Below are 10,871 nucleotides of genomic sequence, written 5' to 3'. Positions count from 1 at the left end.
AACAATGCCTTGGGGTTCCTCATGTGATTTTCATTAAGGGCTACATTTTTAATATTGCTGCCACAGTGAATTGAATAGTTGAGTCTACCTGTAAAAATAATACATTGTGATATTTTGATTGAAGATTGCGATATTCAGGTCAACAGGGCCAGTCTAGTCTACAAGAACTCCAAGGGGTATGAAACTTGAGTCTGTAGACATTCCAGCACTATCAGTCTCGACAGCAGGAATGAACATTGTTATATAGGGGTTTCCGTGCTGCCTTTCATCAGAGGTAGGGATCTGCTAGATGATAACCCTCTACCTGGCTTCCCTGCCCAGCTCTAGAGGAACCACCTGTTCCATTGCTGCCCATAGCACCAGGGAGGCCTCTCATAACTTAGTAACACAGCAGTCAACATACTGTTATGCTTCCTTACCATTTCTTCCTTGTCCAACGCAGGCAGTATCCTGGGAACAACTACAAAAGCGGTTCTGTGAAATGGTTTTTGTACTCACGACTAATCTATATGCCTAGCTGAACCTCTTACATCCCCAGACCTCATAGTTTCTGGTATCAGTGCTCTGTGCTTGCTGTGTGAAGCTCATTTCTGGTGTCCCCACCGTGATATTGCTGGAATATTGCTAAAAGCGGCGTAAAACCAAACTCACTCACTCTGTGCTTGCTGGGCCACCATATAGCTGGAATATTGCTGAGTACTGTGTAAAACTAAACGCACTCTCACTGTGCTTGCTGGGAAATGGTACTTGGAAAGAAATTGGAAACCTATAACATATCAAGATGCTTATAGTATGATGGGTTATATCAATGCTCACACTATCATCCACTGGTTTGGAAAATGCCCCACATATGTGTAATTCCATCACTGAAACTCTACTGATGAGCTTTATAAGACATGACCTAACACATCAGTTAATACATGTATTGGTTTACTGTTTACTCCTGTTGCCTATAGACCTGAATCAGCACCAAATATTTGCATCATTTGGTCTAAGATGGTACAGCCTGGCTTAATATTCAGTCTCAATTAGAACCAGAGGTGGGCTGAGTCTGTCTCACAGTCTACATTATGTGCCCTTCCACACAGACCTTTCTGCAATTCAAAAGCATATTTAGACGTTTCTCAGATTAAGAGGTCTTTCACCTCACAAGGGGTGGTGGGGTAGCCTAGTGGTTAAAGCATTCACTCATACTTTAACATAGACTTAGGACAGAGGCTAAGATGATCGTAACTACCATACTTTAACATAGATTTAGGACAAGCACTAAGATGATCATAATCACCATACTTTAGCATTGACTTAGGACAGAGGCTAAGATGATCGTAACTACCATACTTTAACATAGATTTAGGGCAAGTGCTAAGATGATTGTAACTACCATACTTTAGCATTGACTTAGGACAGAGGCTAAGATGATCGTAACTACCATACTTTAACATAGATTTAGGGCAAGTGCTAAGATGATTGTAACTACCATACTTTAGCATTGACTTAGGACAAATGCTAAGATGATTGTAGCTACCATACTTTAGCATTGACTTAGGACAAATGCTAAGATGATTGTAGCTACCATACTTTAACATAGTCACTAAGGGCAAACATTAAGATGATTGTAACTACCATACTTTAACATAGACTTAAGATAAGTGCTAAGATGATCATAACTACCATACTTTAACATAGACTTAAGATAAGTGCTAAGATGATCATAACTACCATACTTTAACATAGACTTAAGATAAGTGCTAAGATTATCGTAACTACCATACTTTAACATAGACTTAAGATAAGTGCTAAGATGATCGTAACTTCTATACTTTAACATTGACTTATGTCAGCCTTAGTACTAATTATAAGATCACTTTGTGGAATCTGTGACTTTGGTCAGTTTGTCACTACTCTGAAAACTTCAGTCCAAAATATCCCATAACCCAGGTGTAGTGATCCAACCTGCTGAAGTGGGCACTGTCTGGCATTCTGCTTATCATGTAAAACATATGGTAAATGACAAACGGATTCCAGAATGTGTTGATTATTACTTCAGCCTTTATCAGATCCAGAGAGTCCACAATTCCTCTGTCCCGAAGCCTTATACTTTTCACATGTCCACTTAATATCTAGTTACTGACCTAAAAATGGATCATTATAGGGAGAAGAGTATATTTACATGGCAACTCGTGCCATGTTGTATCCACACACCTGTGGCTGGGCTTATTACAGAAGATAGAGCCCAGATTTGGGTGGTCATGTTGGCCATGATGTTTGTATGATATCCATCCCTCCTATCCTCTGTATAGCTTCAGCTGCCATAGGATTGCATGCTCAACTTGTGCGAAAAGTAGGAACATCACCTTCACATTTGTATATATCTTGTTTTCTTTTAATTATTCAAGCTTGAAGGCCCATAGACTAAACACTGCGTCTTTCACTTTTAAAGGTGAATATCTCCTATGCTTCACTTGCAGTTTTTTTGTGGCTGCTATTTTTGCTTGTTTCTTTGCGATTTTTTGGTTTATTTATTGTCCTTTAATGATGATGTACTTTTGAAAAAATAGTGCTGTAGAAGATGATAGTGCTGAACACAGCATATCATATGTTGGGGGAGAATCACTGATACTGCCGGGTTGCAGGGCCATGGAATTATCAGTGTTTGTATTGCAGATTGAGATCTGGTTTTCTGTTTGTTACCTTAGTTCATAAACATGATCAATATAGGTTAGGAGTCAGGTACATCCTTTGTTTGTCTTTTACATTGGTCAGAAGAATTTAAGTTTTTCCATTGTGAAAGATCATCAAAGTTTGGTGTACTGATTCTACTATGGTTGGTATTTTGGATTCTAAGACATCATGAGAGTATGGTATATTGAGTCATTGGGGTTTTGTGTACTGATTCTAAGACATCACCAGATACTGGATTCTGAGATATCACCAAGGTTTGGTACACTGATTCTAAGACATCACCAGATACTGGATTCTGAGATATCACCAAGGTTTGGTACACTGATTCTAAGACATCACCAGATACTGGATTCTGAGATATCACCAAGGTTTGGTACACTGATTCTAAGACATCACCAGATACTGGATTCTGAGATATCACCAAGGTTTGGTACACTGATTCTAAGACATCACCAGATACTGGATTCTGAGATATCACCAAGGTTTGGTACACTGATTCTAAGACATCACCAGATACTGGATTCTGATATATCACCAAGGTTTGGTACACTGATTCTAAGACATCACCAGATACTGGATTCTGAGATATCACCAAGGTTTGGTACACTGATTCTAAGAGATCCCCATGATTTGGTAAATAGAATATTAAGATATCACCAAGGTTTGGTGTACTGATAAAATGAGATCATCAGAGTATGGTATATTGGACTGTCAGAGGTCATCATTGTTTGGTATACAGATTCTAAGAGTGAGTGAGTGAATATGATTTATTGCCACTTTTAGCAATATTCCAACCATATCACAGTGAGGGACCATGGTTTTGTAAATAGAATTTTAAGATATCAGCAAGCTTTGGTGTACTGATACAATGAGATCATCAGGGTGTGGTATATTTGTCTCTCAGAGATCACCAGGATTTGGTATACTGATTCTAAGAATGCGCTACAATTTGGTGAAAAGAATTTTAAGATATCAGCAAGGTTTGGTGTACTGATACAATGAGATCATCAGGATTTGGTACACTGATTCTAAGAGTGAATGAGTGAGTATCATTTTATGCTGCTTTTAGCAATATTTGAACACTATCACAGCGAGGGACCCCTGATTTGGTATGCAAGTGAGTGAGTGAGTTGAGTTTTACACCGCACTCAGCAATATTCCAGCTATATGGCAGCGGTCTGTAAATAATCGAGTCTGGACCAGACAATCCAGTGATCAACAGCATAAGCATCTATCTGCGCAACTGGGAACCGATGACATGTGTCAACCAAGTCAGCAAGTCTGACCACCCGATCCCGTTAGTCGCCTCTTACGACAAGCATGGGTTACTGAAAATCAATATTCTAACCCGGACCTTCACAAGTCGATTTGGTTAGATATCACCATGGTTTGCTGTGCATGGTATACAATGAGAGCATCAGGGTATGGTATATTGTACTGTCAGAGGTCACCATTGTTGGTATACAGATTCTAAGTGTTTGGTATACTGTTTTAAAGGCTGCACTGAGATTGTAACAACAAAGTTTGACATACTGATTGAGTACACGTTTGCCGCCTTGATTGAGTGAGAACACAAATGTTGGACATACAGGAAAGAGCACAATTAAATGTTTGACATGTTAATTCAAAGAGTGCACAAATCTTTGCTACTAAAGATTAGGATGGTTTATGTACAGTACACAGGACATATGTTTAGTATTCTGTCAGAGAGCACAAACAAACATCAGGTATTAGTTTTCAAACTGAACATCAGTCTTTTTCATAACAGGAACCTGCAAAACAAATATTTTCTTAGTTCTAAAACGTTTTTTGAAATAGAAGATGTGCTATATTTCTAGCCTTTCTGGTAAAAAGTGTACTCTTTGAGTGAGCTGACAAGCATCTGCAGTTCTCTCAACAGAAGCATACAGGACATTGAAGTCACCCTTATCTATATTCACTGAGGGTAGAGAACTTTCCTTCCAGCAGTGCTAATACTCTCACTCAAAACACCTAGCCATCTTAAAGTACATCAGATTGATAATGGCAGGTGCCCCTGAAGATAGTAAGAACATTGAAAAACGGTTCTCTTACGTAAGTTTCTTCAAAAGTTCAAACAAAATGAAGCAACTTATCACATTGTACTTGTCAGTGCTAATTTAAGAGATATACAAAACAGGCAGATGAGAACAGACCAATTAAGCTTTCCAATTTAATATTTGTGAAGTTTAAGGAAATGTCAAAATTTCAATCTTTTTCTTGTTATTCTTTTCCAAATACCAGTTGGCATTAATTGGAATGTGCAGCAAGTAGTGCATGGAGGTAAACAGTACATGATATTTATTGACATTTCCACATGCGGAAATGGCTGTTTATGTTTAAGAAAAAGTATTGTTTTCCGGATTGAATCAAATGTTGACGTTTTCATGTCATAGTTCTAGCCGGTTTTAAACTAAACTGACTTTGTATTATGTGCTGCATGGGGTATGCCATTTAAAACTAATCTGAGCTGAGCTTGGGTGAATGTTTATAAGGGTTTGTATTATGTTACATAAACTGTAAGTGACGAGGAAATTACACTTGAGGAAAATGTCGCGATATTTTAACGAAGAAACAGAATAGGAAATTATATTTTTCTGTTGAAAACTAAGAAGTGCATTAAAATGTGCCCTAATATCAACTAAAATATACTCTATTTATTATTTTGAGCTGTAAATGTGTAATTTGTTTGAATTGAAAGATTCATTGTTTTTAGGATTGTCTAAACCAATAATTTCAATTGCTTTCGGGAGGATGGGGTCAGAAATAGTGTTTGGGAAATAGGTTTTACAAGTCTCTTTTCATTTAAGGTTTCACTCTGGGACTTTGCAGTATGTGTATTCTTGTCAAGTGAGGTATCATGAAGTACATCTGATGGTCGGGCTCCAACTTAGCTGATTCTGTGTCATTGTACCCTGATGGTGTGGGATGTTGGTCAGGCTCCAACTTTGCTGATTCTGTGTCCTTGTACCCTGATGGTGTGGGATGTTGGTCAGGCTCTGACTTTGCTGATTCTGTGTCCTTGTACCCTGATGGTGTGGGATGTTGGTCAGGCTCCAACTTTGCTGATTCTGTGTCCTTGTACCCTGATGGTGTGGGATGTTGGTCAGGCTCCAACTTTGCTGATTCTGTGTCATTGTATGTTGGTTTGCAGGCTCCTTGATAATGGTGTTGGATGTTGGTCAGGCTCTTTGATTCTGTGTCCTTGTACCTTGATGGTAGTGTTGGATGTTGGTCAGGCTCCAACTTTGTTGATTCTGTGTCATGATGGTGTGGGATGTTGGTCAGGCTGTGATTCTGTGTCTTGTACCCTGATGGTGTGGGATGTTGGTCAGGCTCTTTGCTGATTCTGTGTCATTGTACCCTGATGGTGTGGGATGTTGGTCAGGCTCTGACTTTGCTGACTTTCCTTGCTGATGGTGTGGGATCTGTGTCAGGCTTGTACCCTGATGGTGTGGGATGTTGGTCAGGCTCTGACTTTGCTGATTCTGTGTCCTTGTACCCTGATGGTGTGGGATGTTGGTCAGGCTCTGACTTTGCTGATTCTGTGTCCTTGTACCCTGATGGTGTGGGATGTTGGTCAGGCTCCTCTGGCTCTGATTCTGTGTCCTTGTATTCCCTGATGGGATGTGTGGATGTTGGTCAGGCTCTGACTTTGCTGATTCTGTGTCCTTGTACCCTGATGGTGTGGGATGTTGGTCAGGCTCTGACTTTGCTGATTCTGTGTCATTGTGATAATGGTGTGGGATGTTGGTCAGTCTCGACTTTGCTCTGTGTCATTGTTTGCTGATTGGTCAGGCTCCAACTTTGCTGATTCTATGTCCTTGTACCCTGTGTCCTTTGTACCCTGATGGTGTGGGATGTTGGTCAGGCTCCAACTTTGCTGTGTCATTCTGTTGGTCAGGCCTGACTGTCAGGCTTGTTTGCTGATTCTGTCATTGTACCCTGATGGTGTGGGATGTTGGTCAGGCTCTGACTTTGCTGATTCTGTGTCCTTGTACCCTGATGGTGTGGGATGTTGGTCAGGCTCCGACTTTGCTGATTCTGTGTCCTTGTACCCTGATGGTGTGTGTCATTGGATGTTGGTCAGGCTCTGACTTTGCTGATTCTGTGTCCTTGTACCCTGATGGTGGATGTTGGTCAGGCTCTGACTTTGCTGATTCTGTGTCATTGTACCCTGATGGTGTGGGATGTTGGTCAGGCTCAGGCTCTGACTTTGACTTTGCTTGATTCTTGTGTCAGTACCCTGATGGTGGTGGGATGTTGGTCAGGCTCTGACTTTGCTGATTCCCTGATGTCATTGTACCCTGATGGGTGTGGGATGTTGGTCAGGCTCCGACTTTGCTGATTCTGTGTCATTGTACCCTGATGGTGTGGGATGTTGGTCAGGCTCTGACTTTGCTGATTCTGTGTCATTGTACCCTGATGGTGTGGGATGTTGGTCAGGCTCTGACTTTGCTGATTCTGTGTCCTTGTACCCTGATGGTGTGGGATGTTGGTCAGGCTCTGACTTTGCTGATTCTGTGTCATTGTACCCTGATGGTGTGGGATGTTGGTCAGGCTCTGACTTTGCTGATTCTGTGTCCTTGTACCCTGATGGTGTGGGATGTTGGTCAGGCTCTGACTTTGCTGATTCTGTGTCCTTGTACCCTGATGGTGTCGGATGTTGGTCAGGCTCTGATTTTGCCGATATTCTGTGTCCTTGTACCCTGATGATGGTGTGGGATGTTGGTCAGGCTCTGATTTTGCTGATTCTGTGTCATTGTATCCTGATGATGTGGGATGGTGGTCATGATATCAACCACTGTTTTTTCTGGTCACAGACCTATGTGATATGGCTTGAATATTGTGCATGTGGCTTATGAACAGGATTCACACTCACTGGCTTTCACTATCAAGAGTTACTTGTTTTTTGTATGGTGGTGTCAACATTGGCTTAATCCGATTCTAAAGATGTGCTTTGATGTAATCTACCCAAAATACATCTCAGTCACTGTACAATGGTTGACAGTAATCAGATCCAGACTGTCATTTACCATTTACCAAAGTTCATCTCATAAGGAAAACATTGTAGCCACCTAATCCTTAGTTTAGTTTAGCTCTGAGAGCAGAAATTGTAACCATCTAGTCCTTAGTAATGTTTAGCTCTAAGAGCAAACATTGTAACAACTATATTCTTAGTTTAGTTTAGCTCTGAGAGCAAACATTGCAACCACCATATCCTTAGTTCAGTTTAGCTCTGAGAGCAAACATTGTAACCATCTACTTCTGAGTTCAGTTTAGCTTTGAGAGCAAACATTGCAGCCAGCTAGTCATGAGTTTACTTTAGCTCTGAGAACAAACATTGTAACCATCTACTCCTGAGTTCAGTTTAGCTTTGAGAGCAAACATTGCAGCCAGCTAGTCATGAGTTTACTTTAGCTCTGAGAACAAACATTGTAACCATCTACTCCTGAGTTCAGTTTAGCTTTGAGAGCAAACATTGTAACTAGCTAGTCATGAGTTTACTTTAGCTCTGAGAACAAACATTGTAACCGTCTACTCCTGAGTTCAGTTTAGCTTTGAGAGCAAACATTGTAACCAGCTAGTCATGAGTTTACTTTAGCTCTGAGAACAAACATTGTAACCATAGTCCTGAGAGTTCAGTTTGAGCTTTGAGAGCAAACATTGTAACCAGCTAGTCATGATTTTACTTTAGCTCTGAGAACAAACATTGTAACCATCTACTCCTGAGTTCAGTTTAAAGACAACCTTGTAACTAGCTAGTTATGAGTTTACTTTAGCTCTGAGAACAAACATTGTAACCATCTACTTCTGAGTTCAGTTTAGCTCTAAGACGAATATTGCAACCTGCTAGTCATGAGTTTACTTTAGCTCTGAGAACAAACATTGTAACCATCTACTCTTGAGTTCAGTTTAGCTTTGAGAGCAAACATTGTAACCAGTTAGTCATGAGTTTACTTTAGCTCTGAGAACAAACATTGTAACCATCTACTCCTGAGTTCAGTTTAGCTCAGAGAGCAAACATTGTAACTAGCTAGTCATGAGTTTACTTTAGCTCTGAGAACAAACATTGTAACCATCTACTCCTGAGTTCAGTTTAGCTCAGAGAGCAAACATTGTAACCAGCTAGTCATGAGTTTACTTTAGCTCTGAGAACAAACATTGTAACCATCTACTCCTGAGTTCAGTTTAGCTCAGAGAGCAAACATTGTAACCAGCTAGTCATGAGTTCAGTTTAGCTCTGAGAACAAACATTAGCAGCCAGGTTAGCTTTGAGTCAAACATTGCAGCCAGCTTCATGATTTTTTAGCTCTGAGAACAAACATTGTAACCATCTACTCCTGAGTTCAGTTTAGCTCAGAGAGCAAACATTGTAACCAGCTAGTCATGAGTTTACTTTAGCTCTGAGAACAAACATTGTAACCATCTACTCCTGAGTTCAGTTTAGCTTTGAGAGCAAACATTGTAACCAGCTAGTCATGAGTTTACTTTAGCTCTGAGAACAAACATTGTAACCATCTACTCCTGAGTTCAGTTTAGCTCTAAGAGCAAACATTGTAACAAGCTAGTCATGAGTTTACTTTAGCTCTGAGAACAAACATTGTAACCATCTACTCCTGAGTTCAGTTTAGCTCTAAGAGCAAACATTGTAACCTGCTAGTCATGAGTTTACTTTAGCTCTGAGAACAAACATTGTAACCATCTACTCTTGAGTTCAGCTTAGTTCTAAGAGCAAATATTGTAACCTGCTAGTCATGAGTTTACTTTAGCTCTGAGAGCAAACGTTGTAAACACCGTATCCTTAGTTAATTTAGCTCTGAGAGCAAACATGGTAACCAGCTAGTCATGAGTTTACTTTAGCTCTGGCAACAAATATTGTAACCGTCTACTCTTGAGTTCAGCTTAGCTCTAAGAGCAAACATTGTAACCTGCTAGTCATGAGTTTACTTTAGCTCTGAGAGCAAACGTTGTAAACACCTTATCCTTAGTTTAGTTCAGTGAGAGCAAACATGGTGTAACCAGCTAGTCATGAGTTTACTTTAGCTCTGGCAACAAATATTGTAACCGTCTACTCTTGAGTTCAGCTTAGCTCTAAGAGCAGACATTGTAACCTGCTAGTCATGAATTTACTTTAGCTCTGAGAACAAACGTTGTAAACACCTTATCCTTAGTTTAGTTTAGCTCTGAGAGCAAACATGGTAACCAGCTAGCCATGAGTTTACTTTAGCTCTGGCAACAAATATTGTAACCGTCTACTCTTGAGTTCAGCTTAGCTCTAAGAGCAAACATTGTAACCTGCTAGTCATGAGTTTACTTTAGCTCTGAGAGCAAACGTTGTAAACACCTTACCCTTAGTTTAGTTTAGCTCTGAGAGCAAACATGGTAACCAGCTAGTCATGAGTTTACTTTAGCTCTGGCAACAAATATTGTAACCGTCTACTCTTGAGTTCAGCTTAGCTCTAAGAGCAAACATTGTAACCTGCTAGTCATGAGTTTACTTTAGCTCTGAGAACAAACATTGTAAACACCTTATCCTTAGTTTAGTTTAATTCTGAGAGCAAACATGGTAACCAGGTAGTCCTCGGTTTTCTACTTACATTGCCACCATATTGTTCTTTAAATCTAATAACCAATTCTGACAGAAATGCACCTGAAGGAAGTTACTGCGTATTCTTGAAACATTTTTGTGTTTTATAACAATTATTTTACTGCAGGTAAGTGTGTTTGTGATATATATTTTTTGTAATGACTTGAATACACATGGGTGGCTGTAGACTGACACACATTGTGGTTGTTTCTGGTCATCAATATTGCCTTAACCACCCAATCTTCTACAACAGTGTCGAGTGAATGGCACTCTACTATAACAGTGCTACACTTTCCTGTGCCCATGCTACGAGGAATGTCGCTGGTTATATATGCATTATCATAAACCCTTTTATTATCCCATCTGTTGATCAGCAATTAAAACATTATCAAAAACATCAAGAGTCACTCACACATGCTTAACATTAAGTTACCTTTAATGTTTTTTAAAATGAAAAAATGAATGTGCATGTTCATTCATAAGTTCTCAAAGGATAGACACGCTCTTATCAGACAGTTAGAGTTATATCTGATAAGTTTATCGACCTGTTGAGGATATGTTCGCACATATTTTGGTTACA

General features: G+C 39.8%; 1 protein-coding gene across 1 annotated transcript; it reads right to left on the bottom strand.

Moving 5' to 3' along the window:
* Positions 1-5,505: 5,505 nt before the first annotated feature.
* On the bottom strand, positions 5,506-10,312 carry LOC124255358 (cell surface glycoprotein 1-like). Its single transcript, XM_046689255.1, has 4 exons — positions 10,302-10,312; positions 7,065-7,409; positions 6,146-6,319; positions 5,506-6,049 (listed from the first exon to the last, which is right to left on the bottom strand). The coding sequence occupies exons 1-4, from the start codon at positions 10,310-10,312 to the stop codon at positions 5,506-5,508; spliced, it is 1,074 nt and encodes a 357-aa protein (XP_046545211.1).
* Between the last annotated feature and the right edge of the window lie 559 nt (positions 10,313-10,871).

Source organism: Haliotis rubra, unplaced genomic scaffold (assembly GCF_003918875.1).
Source record: "Haliotis rubra isolate DU_JTF1 unplaced genomic scaffold, ASM391887v1 Scf6, whole genome shotgun sequence".
Classification (NCBI taxonomy): Eukaryota; Metazoa; Mollusca; class Gastropoda; order Lepetellida; family Haliotidae; genus Haliotis; species Haliotis rubra.
The sequence above is the reverse complement of the archived record's forward strand: the minus strand, read 5'-3'. Positions and strand labels throughout refer to the sequence as shown.

Excerpts from the sequence above, each read along its gene's own strand:
- LOC124255358 (XM_046689255.1), bottom strand. Across the intron at positions 6,320-7,064 it reads CAACATCCCACACCATCAGG|GGAATACAAGGACACAGAAT; the intron begins GTACAATGACAC and ends ACATCCCATCAG. Across the intron at positions 6,050-6,145 it reads CAACATCCCACACCATCAGG|AATCAGCAAAGAGCCTGACC; the intron begins GTACAAGCCTGA and ends ACAATGACACAG.